This window comes from Mus musculus, chromosome 19 (genome assembly GCF_000001635.26).
Source record: "Mus musculus strain C57BL/6J chromosome 19, GRCm38.p6 C57BL/6J".
NCBI classification, from domain to species: Eukaryota; Metazoa; Chordata; class Mammalia; order Rodentia; family Muridae; genus Mus; species Mus musculus.
This window is the reverse complement of record NC_000085.6, coordinates 34465363-34491346: the sequence shown is the minus strand read 5'-3', so window position 1 is coordinate 34491346 and position 25984 is coordinate 34465363. Positions and strand designations below refer to the sequence as shown.

The 25984-nt window shown below is 42.4% G+C and overlaps 1 protein-coding gene across 1 annotated transcript; it reads left to right on the top strand.

Annotated features, from left to right (window-relative positions):
• Window positions 1–16198: 16198 nt before the first annotated feature.
• On the top strand, window positions 16199–17564 carry Ch25h (cholesterol 25-hydroxylase). The gene has a single exon (NM_009890.2). The coding sequence runs from the start codon at window positions 16221–16223 to the stop codon at window positions 17115–17117; it is 897 nt and encodes a 298-aa protein (NP_034020.1). The 5' UTR covers window positions 16199–16220; the 3' UTR covers window positions 17118–17564.
• Window positions 17565–25984: the final 8420 nt, after the last annotated feature.

The following is a 25984-nucleotide window of genomic DNA, read 5'->3' as shown; positions in this document are numbered from 1 at the left end:
ATGGTACTGACATCTCCAAAACACTGCATGACCCCTTCAGTCCTGGGCCGTCAATTGCAACTGAGGCTGCACCTTCACCAATGGCCTTCCATGGCCTCTCACAGTGCCGAGCCTCAGCTTCTCTGCATGACCCCTTCATGCCTTCAAAACCAGTACCACCTGGGTGACTCTTACACATTACCAAGTCTCACTGTAGCACAAGGTACAACCTTGGCTATCTCTGAAACACAGCCTCTGTGCTCTCAGAAAACACTTCCCAGAAGATGTCACCTCAATGATGCTGGTCTCTTCTTAATCACCGCTAATTTCTTAACTCCAGCTAACCACCATCAATAGTCCCAGTAATGCAAAGTTTTTGCTTTAGTAGTTCTGGTATCTTGTTAATCAAAGCTGATTCTTCAGCCCCAGCTAACCAGAACCACAGAATCTTCCAATCAAAATAGCAATGACCCTGATAAGAGTCTTTAATCTTCCCTCTGAAATTTCACAAGCTAGGCCTCCATCTTCTGCACTGTTCTCAACATTATCTTCCAAGCTCCTACACAACATCCCACAAAGCTCTTAACACCAAATGGATATTCTGGCCCAAAGTTCCAAAGTCCTTCCACAGTCCTCCCCAAAACGTAGTCAGGTTGTCACAGGAATACCCCACTATGCTGGTACCAATTTGTCTTAGTCAGGTTTTCTATTCCTGCACAAACATCATGACCAAGAAGCAAGTTGGGGAGGAAAGGGTTTATTCGGCTTACACTTGCATGCTGTTGTTCATCACCAAGGAAGTCAGGACTGGAACTCAAGCAGGTCAGAAAGCAGGAGCTGATGCAGAGGCCATGGAGGGATGTTCTTACTGGCTTGCTTTCCCTGGCTTGCTCAGCCTGCTCTCTTATAGAAGCCAAGACTGTCAGCCCAGAGATGGTCCCACCCACAAGGGGCCTTTCCCCCTTGATCACTAATTGAGGAAATGCCTTACATTTGGATCTCATGGAGGCATTTCCTCAATTGAAGCTCCTTTCTCTGTGATAACTCCAGCTGTGTCAAGTTGACACAAAACTAGCCAGTACATGGGCCTAGAGAGGGCTGGGTCTGGCTGCATGGTCTGTGTTATCAAGACTCATTTCAGACCTGGCAATAATAAATCCCTTCCCCAGACAGTGGCTAGTTGCAGGCAGAACCTTGGATTGTCACCCCTTTGACATTATGTGGTCTGACACCGTGGGTACATGCTTTGAGTTAGATATGTAAGAACAAGGAGCACCCTGGTAGGTCTAAGGACTGGTACAACCTCCGTGTGTTTTTTCCTGACAGCCTCAGAAAGGACTGAAGGACTTTCTGGTGCTTTCTCCTGCCTTTGAGCTGGAAACTTTTCTACAGAGGAATGGGTGGAGAAATCCACGGGTTTTATATACAAGACGATTGCTCTACTCTCAGAGGCTTTCAGTGCCTGTTCGCATCCATTTGTGCTCTCTCGTCCTGGATGCTTCAGCCTTTGTGGCCAACACTCCCCTCCCCATCCTCATCCTGCTGAGGCTCAGCTTTGTGTGTTCTAGGCAAGCACTCACCTACTGAACTGCATTCCCACCAACCTTAGTTTCTCTTGGAGTCTGTGAGAAGGCCTCTGATGGTTTGGTGGGAACTCCCTGGGGGTCTTTTCAACCGGCTTTGTCAAGTCCTATGTCAAGCAGAACATAAAGATTTACATAAGGCTGCAGCCTTCTGGGAGGAAAAGTTAATATCCGATCTTGGGATTGCTGCCCTGTAGCCTTTTGGCCAAGACAAGTGTCTTAAGTCTGTCTATTTGTGGCCCTTTTAAAATGTATTCTTCAGAGGAAATTGATGAAGAATGGAGAATGAGAGGGGAGGAAAAAAATCTGTTTGTTGGTTTTGTGTGTGTGTGTGTGTGCTTATACAGGTGGAGATTGATGTGAATCTTTTTTCTTTTTTTTTTAATTAGGTATTTTCCTCGTTTACATTTTCAATGCTATCCCAAAGGTCCCCCATACCCACCCACCAATCCCCTATCCACCCACTCCCCCTTTTTGGCCCTGGCGTTCCCCTGTACTGGGGCATCTAAAGTTGGCAAGTCCAATGGGCCTCTCTTTGCAGTGATGGCCGACTAGGCCATCTTTTGATGCATATGCAGCTAGAGTCAAAAGCTCAGGGGTACTGGTTAGTTCATATTGTTGTTCCACCTATAGGGTTGCAGTTCCCTTTAGCTCCTTGGGTAATATCACACTGCATTGGGGGCCGTGTGACCCATCCAATAGCTGACTGTGATTATCCACTTCTGTATTTGCTAGGCCCCGGCATAGTCTCACAAGAGAGAGCTATATCTGGGTCCTTTCAGCAAAATTTTGCTAGTGTGTGCAATGCTGTCAGCGTTTGGAAGCTGATTATGGGATGGATCCCTGCATATGGCAATCACTAGATGGTTATAAATAAGGCTGCTATGAACATAGTGGAGCATGTGTCCTTCTTACCAGTTGGGACATCTTCTGGATATATGCCCAGGAGAGGTATTGCGGGATCCTCCGGTAGTACTATGTCCAATTTTCTGAGGAATCGCCAGACTGATTTCCAGAGTGGTTGTAAAAGCTTGCAATCCGAAGGTGGGCTTCAGAAAATCAAATAACCCCATTAAAAAATGGGGCTCAGAACTGAACAAAGAATTCTCACCTGAGGAATACCGAATGGCAGAGAAGCACCTGAAAAAATGTTCAACATCCTTAATCATCAGGGAAATGCAAATCAAAACAACCCTGAGATTCCACCTCACACCAGTCAGAATGGCTAAGATCAAAAATTCAGGTGACAGCAGATGCTGGCGTGGATGTGGAGAAAGAGGAACACTCCTCCATTGTTGGTGGGATTGCAAGCTTGTACAACCATTCTGGAAATCAGTCTGGCGGTTCCTCAGAAAATTGGACATAGTACTACAGGAGGATCCCGCAATACCTCTCCTGGGCATATATCCAAAAGATGCCCCAACTGGTAAGAAGGACACATGCTCCACTATGTTCATAGCAGCCTTATTTATAATAGCCAGAAGCTGGAAAGAACCCAGATGCCCCTCAACAGAGGAATGGATACAGAAAATGTGGTACATCTACACAATGGAGTACTACTCAGCTATTAAAAAGAATGAATTTATGAAATTCCTAGGCAAATGGATGGACCTGGAGGGCATCATCCTGAGTGAGGTAACACATTCACAAAGGAACTCACACAATATGTACTCACTGATAAGTGGATATTAGCCCCAAACCTAGGATACCCAAGATATAAGATATAATTTGCTAAACACATGAAACTCAAGAAGAATGAAGACTGAAGTGTGGACACTATGCCCCTCCTTAGAAGTGGGAACAAAACACCCATGGAAGGAGTTACAGAGACAAAGTTTGGAACTGAGATGAAAGGATGGACCATGTAGAGACCGCCATATCCAGGGATCCACCCCATAATCAGCATCCAAACGCTGACACCATTGCATACACTAGCAAGATTTTATCAAAAGGACCCAGATGTAGCTGTCTCTTGTGAGACTATGCCAGGCCTAGCAAACACAGAAGTGGATGCTCACAGTCAGCTAATGGATGGATCACAGGGCTCCCAATGGAGGAGCTAGAGAAAGTAGCCAAGGAGCTAAAGGGATCTGCAACCCTATAGGTGGAACAACATTATGAACTAACCAGTACCCCGGAGCTCTTGACTCTAGCTGCATATGTATCAAAAGATGGCCTAGTCGGCCATCACTGGAAAGAGAGGCCCATTGGACATGCAAACTTTATATGCCCCAGTACAGGGGAACGCCAGGGCCAAAAAGGGGGAGTGGGTGGGTAGGGGAGTGGGGGTGGGTGGGTATGGGGGACTTTTGGTATAGCATTGGAAATGTAAATGAGCTAAATACCTAATAAAAAATGGAAAAAAAAAGCTTGCAATCCCACCAACAATGGAGGAGTGTTCCCCTTTCTCCACATCCTCTCCAGCATCTGCTGTCACCTGAGTTTTTGATCTTAGCCATTCTGACTGGAGTGAAGTGGAATCTCAGGGTTGTTTTGATTTGCATTTCCCTGATGATTAAGGATGCTGAACATTTTTTCAGGTGCTCCTCAGCCATTTGGTATTCCTCAGGTGAGAATTCTTTGTTCAGCTCTGAGCCCCATTTTTAAATGGGGTTATTTGATTTTCTGGAGTCCACCTTCTTTAGTTCTTTATATATATTGGATATTAGTCCCCTATCCGATTTGGGATAGGTAAAGATCCTTTCCCAATCTGTTGGGGGCCTTTTTGTCTTATTGACGGTGTCTTTTGCTTTGCAGAAGCTTTGCAATTTTATGAGGTCCCATTTATCAATTCTCGATCTTACAGCACAAGCCATTGCTGTTCTATTCAGGAATTTTTCCCCTGTACCCATGTCTTCGAGGCTTTTCCCTACTTTCTCCTCTATAAGTTTCAGTGTCTCTGGTTTTATGTGGAGTTCCTTAATCCACTTAGATTTGACCTTAGTACAAGGAGATAGAAATGGATCAATTCGCATTATTCTACATGATAACCGCCAGTTGTGCCAGCACCAATTGTTGAAAATGCTGTCTTATTTCCACTGGATGATTTTAGCTCCCTTGTCAAAGATCAAGTGACCATAGGTGTGTGGGTTCATCTCTGGGTCTTCAATTCTGTTCCATTGGTCTACTTGTCTGTCACTATACCAGTACCATGCAGTTTTTACCACAATTGCTCTATATTACAGTTTTAGCATGGTGATTCCACCAGAGGTTCTTTTATCCTTGAGAAAAGTTTTTGCTAGGTTTTTTTGTTATTCCAGATGAATCTGCCCATTGCCCTTTCTAATTCGTTGAAGAATTGAGTTGGAATTTTGATGGGGATTGCATTGAATATGTAGATTGCTTTGGGCAAGAGAGCCATTTTTACAATGTTGATCCTGCCAATCCATAAGCATGGGAGATCTTTCCATCTTCTGAGATATTCTTTAATTTCTTTCTTTAGAGACTTGAAGTTCTTATCATACAGATCTTTCACTTCCTTAGTTAGAGTCACGCCAAGGTATTTTATATTATTTGTGACTATTGAGAAGGGTGTTGTTTCCCTAATTTCTTTCTCAGCCTGTTTATCCTTTGTGTACAGAAAGGCCATTGACTTGTTTGAGTTAATTTTATATCCGGCTACTTCATTGAAGCTGTTTATCAGGCTTAGGAGTTCTCTGGTGGAATTTTTAGGGTCACTTATATATACTATCATATCATCTGCAAAAAGTGATATTTTGACTTCTTCCTTTCCAATTTGTATCCCCTTGATCTCCTTTTGTTGTCTAATTGCTCTGGCTAGGACTTCAAGTACAATGTTGAATAGGTAGGGCGAGAGTGGACAGCCTTGTCTAGTCCCTGATTTTAGTGGGATTGCTTCCAGCTTCTCACCATTTACTTTGATGTTGGCTATTGGTTTGCTGTAATTATTTTTATCATGTTCAGGTATGGGCCTTGAATTCCTGATCTTTCCAAGACTTTTATCATGAATGGGTGTTGGATTTTTTCAAATGCTTTCTCAGCATCTAACGAGATGATCATGTGGTTTTTGTCTTTGAGTTTGTTTATATAATGGATTACGTTGATGGATTTCCGTATATTGAACAATCCTTGCATCCCTGGGATGAAACCTACTTGGTCAGGATGGATGATTGTTTTAATGTGTTCTTGGATTCGGTTAGCAAGAACTTTATTGAGGATTTTTGCATCGATATTCATAAGGGAAATTGGTCTGAAGTTCTCTATCTTTGTTGGGTCTTTTTGTGGTTTAGGTATCAGAGTAATTGTGGCTTCATAGAATGAGTTGGGTAGAGTACCTTCCGTTTCTATTTTGTGGAATAGTTTGTGAAGAACTGGAATTAGGTCTTCTTTGAAGGTCTGATAGAACTCTGCACTAAACCCATCTGGTCCTGGGCTTTTTTTTTTTTTTTTTTTTTTTTTTTGGTTGGGAGACTATTAATGACTGCTTCTATTTCTTTAGGGGATATAGGACTGTTTAGATCATTAGCCTGATCTTGATTTAGCTTTGGTACCTGGTATCTGTCTAGAAACTTGTCCATTTCATCCAGGTTTTCCAGTTTTGTTGAGTATAGCCTTTTGTAGAAGGATCTGATGGTGTTTTGGTTTTCTTCAGCATCTGTTGTTATGTTTCCCTTTTCATTTCTGATTTTGTTAATTAGGATGCTTTCCCTGTGCCCTTTAGTGAGTCTGGCTAAGGGTTTATCTATCTTGTTGATTTTCTCAAAGAACCAGCTCCTTGATTGGTTGATTCTTTGAATAGTTCTTCTTGTTTCCACTTGGTTGATTTCACCCCTGAGTTTGATTATTTCCTGCCTTCTACTCCTCTTGGGTGAATTTGCTTCCTTTTGTTCTAGAGCTTTTAAGTGTGTTGTCAAGCTGCTAATGTGTGCTCTCTCTAGTTTCTTTTTGGAGGCACTCAGAGCTATGATTTTTCCTCTTAGAAATGCTTTCATTGTGTCCCATAAGTTTGGGCATGCTGTGGCTTCATTTTCATTAAACTCCAAAAAGTCCTTAATTTCTTTCTTTAGTCCTTTCTTGACCAAGGTATCATTGAGAAGAGTGTTGTTCAGTTTCCACGTGAATGTTGGCTTTCTATTATTTATTTTGTTATTGAAGATCAGCCTTAGTCCATGGTGATCTGATAGGATGCATGCGACAATTTCAATATTTTTGTATATGTTGAGGCTTGTATTGTGACCAATTATGTGGTCAATTTTGGAGAAGGTACCATGAGGTGCTGAGAAGAAGGTATATCCTTTTGTTTTAGGATAAAATGTTCTGTAGATATTTGTTAAGTCCATTTGTTTCATCACTTCTGTTAGTTTCACTGTGTCCCTGTTTAGTTTCTGTTTCCATGATCTGTCTATTGGTGAAAGTGGTGTGTTGAAGTCTCCCACTATTATTGTGTGAGGTGCAATGTGTGCTTTGAGCTTTACTAAAGTTTCTTTAAGGAATGTGGCTGCCCTTGTATTTGGAGCATAGATATTCAGAATGGAGAGTTCCTCTTGGAGGATTTTACCTTTGATGAGTATGAAGTGCCCCTCCTTGTCTTTTTTGATTATTTTGGGTTGGAAGTCAATTTTGTTAGATATTAGAATGGCTACTCCAGCTTGTTTCTTCATACCATTTGCTTGGAAAATTGTTTTCCAGCCTTTCATTCTGAGGTAGTGTCTATCTTTTTCTCTGAGATGAGTTTCCTGTAAGCAGCAAAATGTTGGGTCTTGTTTGTGTAGCCAGTTTGTTAGTCTATGTCTTTTTATTGGGGAGTTGAGTCCATTGATATTAAGAGATATTAAGGAAAAGTAATTGTTGCTTCTTGTTATTTTTTGTTGTTAAAGTTGGCATTCTGTTCTTGTGGCTGTCTTCTTTTAGGTTTGTTGAGGGATTACCTTCTTGTTTTTTCTAGGGCATGGTTCCCGTCCTTGAATGAAGGAGGTGGAAAAGGCACTGTTTTTTATCACAATAGAGAATCAAGGGGTGGTGTTCTTTATCTCCACGAGAGGGCGCTCTTGACTTTACTTGTAAATCTTGCCAGCCACTGTCCCCTTGGGCTTGTTTTATTTTGTTTTGAGACTCTCACTGTACCCAGGCTTGTCTGGAAATTGCGGTCCTCCTGCCTTCCCTTCTGAATGCTGGGACTAAAGGCTTGTATGACCAAATCCAGCTTCTACAAAAGCTTGAAGACCCAAAAATGAACCCACATACCTATGGTCATTTGATCTTTGACAAGGGAGCTAAAACCATCCAGTGGAAAAAAGACAGCATTTTCAACAAATGGTGCTGGCACAACTGGAGGTTATCATGTAGAAGAATGCAAATTGATCCATTCCTATCTCCTTGTACTAAGGTCAAATCTAAGTGGATTAAGGAACTCCCCATGAAACCAGAGACAGTGAAACAGAGGAGAAAGTGGGGGAAAAGCCTCGAAGATATGGGCACAGGGGGAAAATTCCTGAATAGAACAGCAATGGCTTGTGCTGTAAGATCGAGAATCAGACAAATGGGACCCCATAAAATTGCAAAGCTTCTGTAAGGCAAAGGACACTGTCAATAAGACAAAAAGGCCACCAAAAGATTTGAAAAGGATTTTTTACCAATCCTAAATCTGATAGGGGACTAATATCCAATATATATAAAGAACTCAAGAAGGTGGACTCCAGAAAATCAAATAATCCTATTAAAAAATGGGGCTCAGAGCTAAACAAAGAATTCTCACCTGAGGAATACCAAATGGCTGAGGAGCACCTGAAAAAATGTTCAGCATCCTTAATCATCAGGGAAATGCATATCAAAACAACCCTGAGATTCCACCTCACACCAGTCAGAATGGCTAAGATCAAAAATTCAGGTGACAGCAGATGCTGGAGAGGATGTGGAGAAAGAGAAACACTCCTCCATTGTTGGTGGGATTGCAAGCTTGTACAACCACTCTGGCAATCAGTCTGGCGGTTCCTCAGAAAATTGGACATAGTACTACAGGAGGATCCCGCAATACCTATCCTGGGCATATATCCAGAAGATGTTCCAACTAGTAAGAAGGACACATGCTCCACTATGTTCATAGCAGCCTTATTTATAATAGCCAGAAGCTGGAAAGAACCCAGATGCCCCTCAACAGAGGAATGGATGCAAAAAATGTGGTACATTTACAAAATGGAGTACTACTCAGCTATTAAAAAGAATGAATTTATGAAATTCCTAGGCAAATAGATGGACCTGGAGGGCATCATCCTGAGTGAGGTAACACATTCACAAAAGAACTCACACAATATGTACTCACTGATAAGTGGATATTAGCCCAGAAACTTAAAATACGCAAGATATAAGATACAATATGCTAAACGCATGAAACTCAAGAAGAAGGAAGACCAAAGTGTGGACACTTTGCCCCTTCTTAGAATAGGGAACAAAACACCCATGGAAGGAGTTACAGAGACAAAATTTGGAGCTGTGACGAAAGGATGGACCATCTAGAGACTGCCATATCCGGGGATCCATCCCATAATCAGCTTCCAAATGCTGACACCATTGCATACACTAGCAAGATTTTGCTGAAAAGACCCTGATATAGCTGTCTCTTGTGAGACTATGCCGGGGCCTAGCAAACACAGAAGTGGATGCTTACAGTCAGGATGGATCACAGGGCTCCCAATGGAGGAGCTAGAGAAAGTACCCAAGGAGCTAAAGGGGTCTGCAACCCTATAGGTGGAACAACAATATGAACTAACCAGTACCCCCTGGAGCTCGTGTCTCTAGCTGCATATGTATCAGAAGTTGGCCTAGTTGGCCATCAGTGGAAAGAGAGGTCCATTGGTTGTGCAAACTTTATATGCCTCAGTACAGGGGAATGCCAGGGCCAAGAAGTGGGAATGGGTGGGTGGGGGAGTCGGTGGGGGAGGGATGTGGGGGAGTCGTTGGGGGACTTCTGGGATAGCATTGGAAATGTAAATGGAATAAGTACCTAATAAAAATTTCTAAAAAAAAAAAATCTTTAAAAGCTTTCTCTGGGTCTTCCTCGTAGGAACTGCCCAGAAGCTTCATAAGCCTGTTGGTAATTTGATAATGGGCTGTGGCTGTGATCATTTCTATCCAGGGTAACAATTAGTTTTCATATAATTAATATCATCTGAAGATGCTCTCAAGGAACAGCTATCCGCCCAAATATTACTTGGAAATAAATATTGAGTGTGGGCAGTGGGAGGATCGGAAGTAGAGAATCGTGTAATGAAGAGACTGTTCAGAAATAGCTAAGTTTATTGATTTCATTGTCAAAACAACGAGGATTATTTTGTGTTTGTGAACATGAAAGATGTTGATTTAATAAATAAAGACATTTCAAATAGTAACTTGATGCTTTGAAATTTTAAAGACTGGTTTGTTTTCATTTTGTTCTGAGTGTTTGGCTTGCTTGCATGTATGTGAGTGAGTGCACCACATGAGTTTTGTGCCTCAGGAGTTCACAAGAAGACGTTGGATACCCTGCAACTGGAGTTTCAGATAATTGTAAGTAGTCATGTGAGTATGGAGTCTAAACCCAGTCTGAGTAGGAGCCCTCTTCACGAGCAGCCAGTGCTCTTCAATGCAGAGCCATCCCTCCAACCCCTATCCTTTGTCTCTAATATACAGAGATATTTCAAGGGCAGAAGCCACTTGGATTTCTTGTGACGTGTGAAAGGCGACCTAAGGAAGTAATTATCCTGATGAAGGCTTTCGGTTATCATCCAGCTGTGTTTGCTGTATTGTGTTAGTTGCAGATGTCAAGTCTAATTCCATACTCGTCAAATGGAACTTTTTGTATCAATTATGTTATAGAAAAAATGGACTTTGCATGTTTTAATCAATGTGTTCTTCCAAAACTTTGATCATGTTGATGGGGGGGGAGAGAACTAGGGGGCTGGTGACATTTTTCTTTCTTTACAGGCATAGGATGACTTTTTGGTTAGGAGTGACTGTATATGCTTGCTTCAGAGAGGCCAGTAATAGTTCCATCAGTATGGACAGTAGTAACTTATACACTATATGACAGGTCGAAGCCATGTGCAGCAGTATCTGGGTTACTGGAGCATCAAGGTAACTCGGAGACTTTGCAGGAAGAGCTGACAATCCTTCGGATTCTTCATTAGCATCTTCTAGTATTACTTTCAAGGTTAATTAATGGTCCCTCAGTCCTTTGAAAATTACTACAAAAAAGAAAAGAAGAAGAAGAAGAAGCACTTCAAAGTTCTTTTTGAGAGCAACCCTGGCTGGCTAAGAACGGACACTGAGCATAACTCTCCATCAGCTGTAATTGACACTTTGTCGCTAATCAGGGCTATTCTTGGCATATCTGAGACTGACTAATTCCTCATCTTTGAAATGTGATGTCATATTGCAATCTTTGAGATCATTCCACCTCTTTGGGCCTTGCTTATAACCTCTGATATATAGTTGTTTCAGTCAAGCATCTGCCTAAATAGTCTCACTTGTGAAAGCAAAAACAAATAAGTAAGTAAATAAGTCACCATACCCATTTTAAAGAGAATATGTCATTAGCTTTGCTGGCTAGCTGCATGCCCTATTGGTGAGGCTTCCCAAAGACTTTTGATTAGTTGGTACCAAATAACTCTGAGACGGAGTTAATTATGTTTGGACCTTGGGAATAACTGGAGGAGATGGGATTCTTGTCTTTAAAGGCTGTCAGAGGGCTCAGGCCAAGATGACATGATAAAGAACTCTTTATCAAATGGAAAAGTACAAAGTACAGCGTTCTGATACCATGTGAAATTATAAAACAGCCACTCGCGTGTGCAACTGTCCCTAAATAGCAGACCCAAATGGCATCTGCTAGTGTTCTCTATAAACACATAAAAATTAATAAATATCGAAATGCAGAAACCTATTTTTAATCTTCAAATTTGAGCCTGTATCTTTGAAAATGAATATGCAGCATCTTGGGAGCATTCCTTAGGATGGGAGGGCGTTGGAGGTCAATGACAAAGTGAGTGCTTGGTATGGGTTAGGTTTATCCAGGCTCCTCTGTAATTCACTGGAGGGGGAGGGGAGTGGGGGGGATGGTGGGGGGGGCGGGGGCGGGACGAGCCTTGTCGAGGGAGAGAGAGCCAGTGAGGGAGAAGAAAGTGAGCAACTGAGAGAGGACAGACATTTTCTTAGATTTGTAGAAATAAATCCTAAGATCCTTGCTCTAAAAGTCTCTACTCACTCGGAGACTATTACATTTTTCAGTCTGCAGAAACTCCCTTAGGCTTGGCAAATTCAAGGAACCGCTTCTCTTTAGCACATGGCTCTACTTTGTTTTGGCTTATTAAACGTTGTTTAGTCATCTGGAGTATTATGCCTGCTTCTCTAGCATCAGGCTGTGATGTCTGTAACCACTTAACTCCTTGAGATGGTTGCATCTCTATGTTGGGCACGATGTCCGTCCCGTGAACTTCATGGGCAGGGACTGGAGGAGGGCAGCTGTTCTTCAACGTGTCTTGAGGAGCAGGGGCATGGGAACAGGGCATCCTGCAGGCCTGGCTCCAGGCTTTGCTTCACAGGTTTGATGTCCTAAGCACGGAGAGATAAATATACAGTAGTAGAGGACAGAACCACTGAAACAGCAAGAACATGAGTCGGCACCACAAAGTCTTGTCAGCACAGATAAGAGTTAAATGTAAATCAAGCAACACCACCTATCTTTTATAGGGTTCAAGCAGATCTAACACATCCAGGCATGAAAAACAGGGCAGAAGCAAAGAACAACGTGTGCCTCACAGAAACCCAGGTAAGTCTGCTGAGTACAACCTATTTGTAACTGTCATGACACATTTGTAACCCTGATTGTGAGTTCCTGAGCTCCTGAGCTCTGGTGTTCCCATTGGAACCTTGAGTGGCCCACATTGAAGTTCTTTTTTCTTTTCCCCTTTAAGTGAACAAATCCCAAACCTTCCTCTCTTCTCTGAGATGTGCATCAAAGGACCACATTCCCTGGGGATGAGAAAGAAGAAAGTTGCCCTAACAGTGTGAGTGGAAACAGCATGGGCTTGTAACTTGTAAGAGGAATTAAGGAGTCTGTTATTATCATACTGGAAGAAATCAATCCATAGGGAGGCCAGAGACCTGCATCTCTCCCCACCCCCACACCCCTCCGCCTCCCATTTTGCTTCTGTTAGCCATCCAGGAAGCATAAGAAAAATCTGTCTTCTTTCCTTTTGTGCATTGCCCATCAAGAAGCTCAAGGCTACTTCTTACTCCTGTTTCAGCAATGACAGATACACCAGCAGAGAGTCACAATGTTCCTATGGCATGTTGGAACCTTTCTGTCGCTCTGTCTCTCTGTCTCTCTCTTCTTTTCACTTTCTCCTCCTTCCTTCCTTTCTCCCCTTCTTCTTCTTCTTCTTCTTCTTCTTCTTCTTCTTCTTCTTCTTCTTCTTCTTCTTCTTCTTCTTCTTCTTCTTCTTCTTCTTCTTCTTCTTCTTCTTCTTCTTCTTCTTCTTCTTTTTTGAGGACTTTAGTGAGTTTATAGTCTTTTTTTTAATATTAGCATACCAGACATTAGATATTATGGTAATGATTTCTGACAAAGTCTTCTCTTTCTCTTCTCATCTCTGCCATTTCTTTACCTCCCCTAGTCTCCCTGTAACTCTCCCTGGTCTCTTTTCTGTTTTTAACGTCACACATGTCCCTTTGCCCTCCACCCCTCCAGCACCTCTTTTTTAACCCTCTTTTGGCCTCTTTTCTAGGTTTCTAAGCGTTACTTCCATTTACCCCCATTTATGCACATACACATTACAAAGTAGGACATATATATGAGTGAAAAAAACATGTTCTTTTGAGTTGGTATCGATTTGTCTAATGTTACACTTTCCAGGCCAATTCCAAATTTTAATTCTCCTTTACACCTGAATCCATCATGGGTTCATATTGCATCTTCGTCATAAATTCATCTGTTGATAGGCATCCAGGGGCGTCTCATTTCTGTGCTGTTGTGAACAGGGCAGCAATGACCATGGACAGACAGGCATCTCTGTGGTAGTGTTAGGAGAAAGAATGTACCTTCCAGGTGAGAAATCACTCCATATACTTAGAAATGAAGGAATAACTTTGATAGCACTTGACTTGTCTGACTGGACTAACACCCAAGCAAGAGCCAGGCTCCCATAGAATATTTTGTTAGCGTATATATACATATATAGGCATATGCATTTTATATACACTGCCATACTTAAATCTCTTTCAAGTCTGGCCCCAGGTTACACTTAAACACAGACAGGAGACTACAAAGTCTGGCTGCTTAGGAGACAGGGAAATTTACACAGCAAAGGTATTATATATTTTCAGAATTATTTTAAGTACATCAGTATTGTTCTTTTTCAAATGGCTGTTACCACGAGTCATCTTGTGCACCTGACAGAACTATGCTTTTCCTGATAAGAGCATAGGGGACTTGATGGCAGACCAACACTTCATGGTAGCTGTATCCTGACACTACCCACCATGAATGAGCTGTCCTTTCAGAAGTATGCCTTTGCAATGGGAATCACTGCTTAATGGCTGGGCATGAGTCAGCCAGCTTTCTCCTTTAGCATGGGAATCAGAGACTAATGGCTGGTCGGTCCTAGTGAGTAAACGTTTATATTACAGCATCCTAAACGTCCCTCATCTCTAGCAGGTCTGGTTAGCAGACTATCTTTGGGGTATTTTGAAGGCAGCAAGCACGCCTTTAGCTAAATTCCACTTGAGTGACTTCGTGTTTCCTATACAAATCCCTTTTCATGCCCATTCTAGCTCTTTGGTGTAGTCTTGTACATCAATAGGATGTGGAGTCCTTTAGTTTATGGCCAGGAGTGCATAGCTGGGCTATATGCTAGTTTTATTTTGAGACAACCCCACGCTGGTTTCCATAATGGCTGTAATGAGTCTTATAAAATTGTTTTTATTTTTATTTTTTTCTGAGGCTGCTATACAGTTCACAGCTACAGTTTAGAGGCCCTAGAGAATGAATGAAGAGCGTGCACCTCCTCTAACAGTGATAACTCTGGAACATCTACCAAATGGGAAGAGCCTGAATCATGAACTTACCTATTGTGTATGTATGTTTTCTCTCTATAAAATGAACCTGTTTATTATAACACACACACACACACACACACACACACACACACACACACACACCCTGGGTATATGTTGGACCCATTTATTGTACCATATTTTTACCATATGTGTTTGTTTTTTATATCCTTTTATCTTTTCTTCATGTTAAAAAAAACCTTAACTATTTGCATTTAATTCCAAATATCTTAGTGGTTACCTGTGAAATACAAAGTTAAAGTGATTGTGTGCCTTATTTCCTTTGGTATGTGCTGAGGCCTTAGATAGAGAGCTGTGAAGCCACAGTTATGGGGTACTTCCTGACAAATGTGGGAGCCAGTTCTTGATGAGTGTGAATCACAAGTAACAGTCTTGTGCAGGCAAAAGTTACAGTCCATCCCCTCCCCCTCCCCCCCCCCAGGGGGGACTGGCAGCAGGCTCCTAGAGCTACAATCCCTGTTTTCTTTGGAAAATAACACAAGAAACACAAGCTTGTATAAGACTATGTTAGCTTCCAGCAGAGAAAAGCAGCTGTAAAGACACAAATTCAAGAAGGAAACCCTGGGAGAATGGCCCCTGGCTTTCCTCTGGGATCTTCTGTGCCGTGTATCCGCTACCCGGGGCTGATTTCTGTGCTCCACTCTCTAGGGCACTCTCCTTGGATATAGTACTGACCTCCTGTGCTCAGTCCCTGGACGATCAGTCCCAGTGTCTGAAAGGGTATCCAGGAGTTGAGGAGTAGGGAACAACTGAGGGTTGGTAAAAGTCGGAGCCTGAGGGACCTCTAAGGAAATGGCAGGGGAGATGAGACATGTTCCGGGAGGCTATGAGATTGCTCAGATCTTCTTCTCCACTGGCCTTTGCGGTTTGGCCCAATCGAGTGAGCCTTTACGGGTGTTAAGCCTCCGTTCTCCAACCCAGAGCAAAGGCTGGCAGTGCTGCCCTCTTGACCGCTGTCTTGCAGGATCTGATCTCTGCTCTTGACACCGCGGGCTTTAAGGGCACCAGAGCGGGAGAGTCGTCCGCGCCAAAAGGCTGCGAGCCTGACTGCTCTTTTTTGGAGGATGCCAGGTTCCCTCTCCTACAGGACTCAATCCCTGTCTGCAACGGACCCAGTACCAGCACTGTGGCGTGAGGTACGCACACTCAGAGTCCCCCAAGGTGTAGAATAAGTCTTTAAACAGTCAAAAACAGATATTTTAAAACCCAGGGAATTCTGCTTTGGTTGAGAAACAGCGCCTTCTGAGAGCGAAGAACTCATTAGTTTTTAGCGGTGATGGCGGGTGAACTGTCCCAAGGCAGAATCGCTCTCTCCTGTGTCATTAGTACATCAGCTGAAAGGCAAGCAAACAGTTCTTTACGTCTGGGAAAGGGCTTTAAGGGCCGCTGCTTGCGTGAAGGGGAGATTTGATGCAGCTATAAACCAGGACATAGACAGGAACAAAATTCGGGTTATTTAAGCAAAATTCTTTAGCAGGGAAAGGGAGGTGGGAAGGAGACGGAAGGGTGACGTCACTGGGGGGAGTGGCCACAGTCTTAAGAAAAGTCGGCGGGGCTGGGGAGACCACAATTGTGGGACATAGTCTCAGCATGGGCTGCTACAACGGTTCGGAGCTCCAAGACCTGGGCTGTTCCAGCCAGCTGCTCCTGCAGCCCCTCTGGGACACCATAAGGACAAGGGAGGCGTTCACGCGCTCACCCATCTTCCCAGTCACCTTTTCTATCATCACTTACGTGGGCTTCTGCCTACCGTTCGTGGTGCTGGACGTCCTGTATCCCTGGGTCCCCATCCTGCGACGCTACAAGATCCACCCGGACTTCTCGCCTTCCGTAAAGCAGCTTCTGCCTTGCCTGGGGCTGACACTCTACCAGCACCTGGTGTTCGTGTTCCCGGTGACGCTGCTGCACTGGGTGCGCAGCCCGGCGCTCCTCCCCCAGGAGGCCCCTGAGCTCGTCCAGCTCCTAAGTCACGTCCTGATCTGCCTGCTGCTCTTCGACACCGAGATCTTCGCGTGGCACCTGCTGCACCATAAGGTGCCCTGGCTGTACCGCACCTTCCACAAGGTGCATCACCAGAACTCGTCCTCCTTCGCGCTGGCGACCCAATACATGAGCTTCTGGGAGCTGCTTTCGCTGACCTTCTTCGACGTGCTGAACGTCGCGGTGCTTCGGTGTCACCCACTCACCATCTTTACCTTTCACGTGATTAACATCTGGCTGTCGGTGGAGGACCACTCGGGCTATGACTTCCCGTGGTCCACTCACAGACTTGTGCCCTTTGGCTGGTACGGGGGCGTGGCTCACCACGACATGCATCACTCTCAGTTTAACTGCAATTTTGCTCCTTACTTCACACACTGGGACAAAATGCTGGGCACTCTGCGGTCCGCGCCCCTGCCAGAGAGCCTTTGCGCCTGCGGTGAGCGCTGCGTGAACTCCAGAGAGCGATGCGCTGTACACTTGATCCAGAAGAAGAAACAGACTTGAGTTACTTTATTAGAAGTTTGTAACTTTTAAAGTGATGCACACTGCTATAAAATCTAATGTTGTTTCTGCAGCCTGACAAAGTAATTTATATAATGTTTCTATGTGAATTTAATTGTGGTCTTGGTGTTAAATTTCAACTTATCCCAGTGTCATTGACTCCAGGACACAAGGTAGACATTCAGCGTGGTGTATTTGAATCATTATGATCTCTGAAATGATTTGTTTCTAGAACCAAGACTTTCCTATGTATGAAATCGCACTGGAACTGGGCTCTAACCTCACATGTTGAGAGAAGACCTGATTTCTGACTCTTTAAATAATCAAATTTGTTCCTGCTGGGCAGTGACCAAGGTTATAGTATATTTTTTCTACTTTTGAATGAAATGATATATTTATATTGAAAAAAGTTTTATTTGTATTTTAAAAATAAAAAGAACATGAACTAAACAAGCATTAGCTCCTGGTGGGCCTGATGAATTAAAAAAAAAACTAAAAAGGAAGTGTGTGTGTGTGTGTGTGTGTGTGTGTGTGTGTGTGTGTGTGTGTGTCTGTGGCTTCTCAGTGTTCTTTGAAGCATCTACCAGTCTTGCCATGGCAAGAGCAATTTGGTGTCAGGTATTGGGCAGGGGGGCTAGGGAGTAACTTTGGGAAGAAGGCTAGGGGCTAGCTGACTGCTTATTCACACTGCTTTTTGTCTGGTTTTGACATAAGAAGCACGTGAAAAACTTGCTCTGTAGGTTACTTTTCTAGGGGATTAAGACCAGTCTCTTCTGTATTGTTGGAGTGCTATGCGTAGGGTAACTTAGAATCAGAGTAACGCCTTGATAAGCCAAGTTAGTGCATTAGGGAAGCTGATAAACTAAGCTCCATTTTAAGGTAGAGTCTATTCTTGGCTAGCACAACTGACCCTTAAAAGGCTGCCCCTGCAGCCTGGAGTTTTCCTATAGTTTATTTTCTTAATGAAGACACACATGCCAAGCATATAGCCTCTTCTTAACAGAGGGTGAGAGTAACTTTCAGTCTTAGACTTCCCGTTTTGTCTTCTGCAAAAGGAGATAGTATGAAAATAGTATGAAAAGGAGGAGGTGAAAATTAATATCAAGACAAAAGGAAGGGACAGCTGGGCTGCTCAGTAATAGAAATTATTGGCTAGGCAGATGTTGCCATCAAATGTCTCATGTAACTGCAGCTTAGTTACTTTAATGATAAATTGAGAGTATTGATCCCAAAGGCTAACGTTAAAAAGGAAGATGTCAGAAGTCAAGGTTACAGATTTGCATAGCATTGTGGGCTCAGCATATATGAACCTAAATGTTCTTATTAAGGAGTTTTTAAAAAGCATCTAAAGATCTGTTCTCCATTGTCTGTTAAAGGGATTCCTGGGAACTATCTTAAATCTTTCCCGTTACCCAGCTGCTGTGGTATCTGGTGTCTGCTGATTGTGTCAGGTATGCTCAGAGGTGTTTTCCTGGCTCCTGAACTGAAGTTACCACATCCCTTGTCTGCAACTGTATCAGACTGGGACAGAAAGATCTTATTTATAAAAACATGAACTTCCCAGAAAGCAGAAGAGGAGTCCAAGGAGGGGCCCTGCACTAGACATGCTCCATCACCTCGGTCATATGCACAGTGAGTGGAGAAAGAGGATAATAATCAGGCAGATGTGGAGTACTGAGTGCAGCTGTTATTAAGGTGAAGAGCTCTAGACACCCAAAGCCAGCCAGGCGGTATAATAACAATTTATCTCAGCTCAAGGTCAGAGTCTGTAACAATGTTTCGTGTCACCTTGCCCTAAAAGGGAAATGAGATGAGGCAATCCAACACATGGAAAGTGTTCGATTTAGAAACACTTTCTCCAAGTCCCAAGTCAGTAGCTGATGCCTTGTTCAGAAAGATGAGAGACTTTAGATAGGTGAAAGGCCGCATGACAAAGGCTAACAGGTCACATTTGTATGTCTTTTTTTTTTTTTTTCTTCACTCTTTGTCTCACTTACTCTTTGAAACACCACCATAAGGGATGTAGTTATCTTCCTCAGCAGCATCACACATTAGGCATGGAGGATTGGTCCCATGGTTTAGTATCTATTTCCAAGTAGGAGTAAAATAGGCATTATCAAATCCAAAGAGATGGTTTCTCATGTCCTTAGTTGGGTTTATTTATTGCGGTGTGTGTGTGTTTCTTTTTTAACTTTCATCCTAGCTTGGCATTAGTGAGGCTTCCCTAAAACATTTACTTCCCAATTTTCTGGCTGTTTCTTTTCTTTTTAGTGACTCACCACAACATGAAAGAAAGCCACAGGCACTTGGGTTTTTTAATCTTAAAAATTTGTCTCAGGGCTAGAAAGATGACTCAGCAGTTAACAGCACTTCCAGAGGTCCTGAGTTCAATTCTCAGCAACCACATGGTGGCTCACTACCATCTCTACTGGGATCTGATGTCCTCTTCTGGCATTCAGGTGCACATGCAGATAGAATACTTATATACTTAAAATGAATGAATCTTAAAAAATCCGTGTTCTGTGCAAAAAATGTTCTTCCTACCACCTCCTAACAATCCTGAAAATTTCCTATTATTTTCATTACAGTATACACACACATATATATACATAGTATTTGTATGTGTATATAAAATATATAACATGCATATCATTATACATGCATGTATTGAAGAAACAAATCATACAGATGCCTCCATATGACTACATATGTAAAAAACACATGCATTTGTGTTTGTGTATGTATATATGACCTAAATATAAAAACACATTGTGGGTGTGATAAATTTGTTATATGATATATGAACATACGTATGCATGCATGGGTAAGCCATACTACATAAAATATATACACATACACATATATGCATATACATATATACATATCAACCATACATGAACACACACATATGCTTTAACTACATATATACTCTGCTTTTTCCCTTCTCTTTTCTCCCTCTCTTTTCTACACACACACACACACACACACACAATTTTTTTTCTCTTCACTAAGTGTCTCCTCCCCAAGTATGACATTTGTCTGTTGATATACATTGGTTCGATGTCACATGAATTCTGAAAGTACAGGAGACACAGCCTAGCTAATTAGTCATGTCTTTTTTTTTTTTCAGCTACTTTCTTGTTCTCCATTCTCTATCATGAGTTCAACTCAGCTTTATACTCAGGCCATTGCTCACATTTCACAGTGCTGTTCTAGAAAAGGTAACAGTTGTCTGTAAACATGTCCGATAGGCAAATTCAGCTAATCCAATGTGGTAAACACTACCAGGAAGACAACAGCAGGCAGTTAGGGGATCCCAGGGGAACAGAGGCATTCGGCTTAGATTGTGAAGGATTTCTATGGGCGCACAAAGCTGGAATGCAGACACAATTGATACCTAGTGGGAAAAAGACAGTTGTAGAAAGATGAGGGAACTTGGTATACTGAAAATGTAGTGGATGCTCAGAGCCCCGAATAACTTCTAGAGGAGCCTTAAGGCACATCTGTTGTAAGGCATCTAGGGCCTGGGTTTGGGACCCAGCAGCCAGTGTTTATCTTACCTCTTCACAAGCCATCAGACTGCTTAGGACTGTGCCCACCTGCACATGTCACAGGGGTGGGGGAAGACCACTTGGGAAATATTAGGACTTGCTAGGTATATTGATGCATGATGAAGAGAAGGATGAATATATTGAAAATTAGACTTTGGCAAGAAAGGTGGTGGCCTGTGTATTGCACAGAATTTAATCAAAGGAGACCTGTGTTTGTGTATGTGCAAGATGAAAACTTGTGGCAGAGAACAGGGGTGTTGCTGTCTTCATCCTAGGCCTGGCTCCAACCTGTATTCATTGTGTGACAAGCAGGAATGTTCTAGGGCTCAATTATCCTCATCTGCAAAATGAATGAATGACTTACTTTTTTTGTTACTGTGACAAAATATCAAGACTTATTGAAGAATGATTTTATTTTGGCTTATGGTCCTTGAAGAAGAGTCTATAATGGCAAGGGAGGCATGATAACAGGTAGTAGGGACAGTAAGCTGAGGGATAATACCTCTAGCCACACCCAAGAAAAAGACCACAAACATCAAGTGAGCTGAGACTATAAACCTTCAACGCCTGACCTCAGTAGCATACTTCTTCCATCAAGGCTGCTCCATGGCTTCTCCAAACAACACCGACATCCAGGGAACAAGCACTCGGATATATCAGCCTAGGGAGTACATTTTTCATTCACAGAGCAACAGAGACTATCAGTGCCTACACCTAGAATGTGTGAGGACCCAGGAAGACAGTATTTACTATCCTTGGCACATTCCTGGCACACAGACGGCCCTCTATAGATAGAAACATTTTCTTTTACAAAAAATTGTTACAAAATTGTTATAGAAGAGAGATACCCAGCTTGACTCAAGGCAACTGTAGATGGGATAAAAAAGGAGAAAGGATGGATTTATCTTCATCATAATTAACTATTATCTTGCAAGAGTGATACATGCATGTGATAAGTTTTCAAGTACTGGAGAGCATTGAAAAATATAAAATTCCCTTCATAAGCTGTTAACTTAGTCCTCCTGCAGATATTCTTTGTCAACACTTCCTTGGGAGCTAAACAAAACGTTGCTCAGGCCCCTCCTGCTTTTCTTGCTCCTCTTCATCCATGATTTTATTTTGTAACATTGGCTTGCATGCAATGATTTTTAAAAATATTCGTATGTGCTGGGCAGTGGTGGTGTATGCCTGTAATCCCAGCACTTGGGAGGCAGAGGCAGAGGCAGGCAGATTTCCAAGTTCAAGGCCAGCCTGGTCTACAGAGTGAGTTCCAGGACAGCCAGGGCTACATAAAGAAACTCTGTTTCAAATATATATATATATATATATATATATATATATATATATATATATATGAACAGAACTTATTTAAGTGAAGCCTCAAACATGTTTCCCCTTAACCATTTTTTGCTTATTTTCTTTTCCCATACTCATTAAAAATAAATGCATTAATTTTAATGATTGTCACTTACTAATAAATACATAAGAAAGAATAGCTGTGATCTAAAATCATGGGATAAAACGTTTCTATTACTCTATCCTCTTAGGTTCTTTTCTATTGCCATAATAAACATCATGACAGAGACAACTTAAGGAAGGAAGGGTTTATTTAGGTGTAGGGTTCCAGAGGGATGAGTTCACCACCACCATGGTGGGAAAATGCGACAGCAGGGAGGCACAGCAGCTGGAGCCACAGCTGAGAGCTCATACAGGGGCCCACAAGCAGGAAGCAAAGAGAGCAAACTCACAACTGTGGGAGTGTTTACTTCTCTAAGCCTGCCTTTTGGAGGCAGAAGGTGACACTCCTTTTCTAACCAAGCTGCACCTCCTAAGCAAGACCAACTGTGGAACAAGTATTCGGATGCCCCAAACTATGGGAACCATGTTATCCAAAGGACCACACACCAAAACATACTGTGCAGTCTATGTTTCAGGAGTCACGATGGTATGTAAAAAAAATGCATTATCAATTCCTTGACAAAGCAAGTTGACCACATTGTGACAGGAAGACATTTCATAGTTTCCAGAGACTCCTGAAATCCTGAAGTTTAGATTTGAAAGATACCTTAAAATTCACAGAATGGTTATTCACTTTCTGAGATTTGATGTCCAGATCAAAAGGCAGCAGAAACACTCGCCCCTCCCCCGCCCCTCCCCCTCCCAACTTTAGAGATGTAAACACTCTAAGGAATAACTGGGTAAGAAATTCCAACCTAGCTCAGGCTAATCATTTCCCCGCAAAATAAACTTCAAGCAGGTGGTGGGTTCTTTAAAGAAGCGGGAATGTTAATCATTAGTGCAGGTCTCACTGTGGAAGAGCACATGGGATCTGACCAGTCACCAAGAACAAGAAACAAGCAGACAGGGATTAAAAATGTCACTTGAATACACGTCAGTTTGACGAAATTATTGTCATTGTCACTCAACTGTATTTAATTTGCATTCAACAGAGGTCTACACCCTAAGCTGTGGCAGAGTAACTTTTGCACAATTTTAGCTAAGAGTGTTGGTAGTGAAAAATGCACTCGCAGAATGAAACACAAGGCATAGGAATTTCTATTTTATATATTTTTCTCTTTAATTCCATTTAGATTTTTAAAATTTAGATTTTCAAACTAAGTTTATTTTGGACAATTTTAAGTATGTATATAATGAGTTTGAGTGACATAGGCTCCGTTCTCTTTTATCTCCTCTCATCAGTTTCCCCTCTCCCCTCTAAGTTATCCTTTCACATGTCTCTTTTGCTCTGTTTTGTGTTTGTTTTTTGACCCACAAAACTAGAGTTTAACCAGAACACTATGTGTGAGCGTGTGAATAGAGCTATCAATTAGAATGTGGGAACACAGGCAATGGCAATACTACAGAGAACAATTGATTACCTACCCTGCCCCCATCCATCTAAGCCAATTTGTTCTTCAGGGAAAAATAGGGCCCCATGATTATCTATAATGTGCATGAATGAATGTTTACAGGCTCAGTATTGTACAGGACCCTCATAGGCAGACTCAGGTACTGTGAATTCTTGATTGCAAAGATGCATGGCATATCCAGAAGGTAGCATTTCACAGCCTTCCTTCATATTATCCAATGTCTTTATTCTTATTACTCTCTCTTCCAAGATGTTCCTGGTGCCCTGGACTTTTTCAGTACATCTTTGTCAGTATACAAAAAAAAGACTGCCTCTTCCAAGCCTTTACTGCTAAGTGACTTGCCTGCTGGTCATCTGTGACCTGTGATGTCAGGACAAAGAGAAAATAAGATTTTGTTTCCCCAGCTCCCTCCCTTACTCATTTCTGATGCCTGTGGTGTTTTGCTGGTTAATTTTTTAATTGATTATTTTATTTATTTACATTTCAAGTGTTTCCCCCTCTCTGGTCTCCCCTCTGCAACCCCCCTATCCCATCCCCCTACTTCTATGAGGGTGCTCCGCCACCCACCCACCCACCCACTCCTGCCTTACTGCCCTAGCATTCCCCTATGCTGAGGCATTGAGCCTTCACAGGACCAAGAGCCTCCCCTCCAACTGATGCCAGATAAAGCCATCCTTGCTACATATCCAGCTGGAGCCATGGGTCCCTCCATGTGTACTCTTTGGTTGGAGTTTTAGTCCCTGGGAGATATGGGGGTTCTGGTTGATATTGTTATTCTTCCTATGTTTTGCAAACACCTTCAGCTCCTTCGTTCTTCCCCTAACTCCTCCATTGGGGTCCCCGTGCTAAGTCTGATGGTTGTCTGCTAACATCGCATCTGTGTTGGTCAGGCTCTGGTAGAGCATCTCAGGGGACAGCTATACCAGGCTCCTGTCAGCAAGTGCTTTTTGACATCAGCAATAGTGTCTGGGTTTGGTGTTTAAAGATGGGATGAATTCCTAGGTGGGGCAGTCTCTGATGGCCTTTCCTTGAGTCTCTGCTCCACTCTTTGTCCCTGTATTTCCTTTAGACAGGAGCAATTCTGGGTTAATATTTTTGAGATGGGTGGGTGGCCCCATCCTTCAACAGGGGTTAGTGCCTAACCCACTATATATGGTCTCTACAGGTTATTTTTATAGTAGCTTCATTCCCTGACCTTCCTACAATTTTCTCATTTTTATCAATTTTTGAGAAGTTCACAAAATACATTTTGATCAGACTCACCTCCTACCCCCATTCTTTCCAGATTCATCCCCTTTTCCTACCCACCCAATTAAAGAAAAGCAAATGCAGTTTATTTTGTTCATGTACTCTTAGGCATATTACCTTACTGGAGGGTTACCTACCCACCAGGGATTGTATCTTCAAAGAAAATGGACTCTCCCTCTTCTAGCCATTATAAACTGCCATTATCTCCTTAGCTTACTGCCTACTTCTTCCTTCTCCATTCTGGAGTTTTGTCTGATCTTCCCTGCTCTGTTCATAATACATTGTTTCCTTATAGTCATCCATCACCAATGGCTCTTATAATCTTTCTGTTCCATCTTCCCCTAAGTCCCCCAAGTCTTGGGTGGAGGAGGGTATGAAATAGATATTCACTATTTCTGAATATTTGGTAATATCGTATCCTCTATACCTTGCTCAGTTATGGGTCTCTGTGGTAATTGTCATCTACTGCAAAAAGGGTTAAATCATTATTTTCTTTTTTGGGGGGATCTATGAAAGAAGGGACATTGTCATATAATTTTTATTCCTTCAAGGATCTTACTCTTGGAAAGTGTTCTATAGATATCACAGAGTACAGACTTAGGCCTGAAAGCCTGAAGAGCCTGTGGTGGAGCTCCCGATTATCTGCTTTCAAGAAAGTCATTAAATCACTTGCAACAGTGACTTATCAGTTTCTATCCCTCTAAAGTATATGGAAGGTAGAGTAGCTTCAAGTAGTCTTGACTACTCCCTAGTTCTTCCATGAAGATGAAATAAGTCAGAGCAGTAGGAAGATGAATGGGTGAGAATCTTTTTGCAGAGATTATGATATAAAACTCCCCTCTCCCTCCATCTCTGATGTCACGATGTTCCACCATTTTCACCCAGAAGCTGTTGCTGGCATTCCATTCCAGCTTCCTTTTCTTGTACACTTCTAATCTTCAAGCTGTAACTCTGCTTATCTGCAGAATCTGAAGAGAGTCTGGGAGGTGGATATTTGCCCATGTGGCAGGAGAGGGAGGGGATGTTATGTTGTGTAGCAATTTATTCTGAACTAAACCTTTCCATTCCAGAGGGACTCTCTTCAAGACTCAGGAAGTTCCAAATTGAAACATTCCTTTTCAGGTGGAAGAACTCCACAACTTCCAAGTCTCAGGAAGTCCCTGAAACTTAGAATATTCATAAATCTCTTCTCTCCCAAAGG

Coding starts and splice junctions, on each gene's coding strand:
- Ch25h (NM_009890.2), top strand. CDS start 16,221: ATGGGCTGCTACAACGGTTCGGAGCTCCAAGACCTGGGCTGTTCCAGC.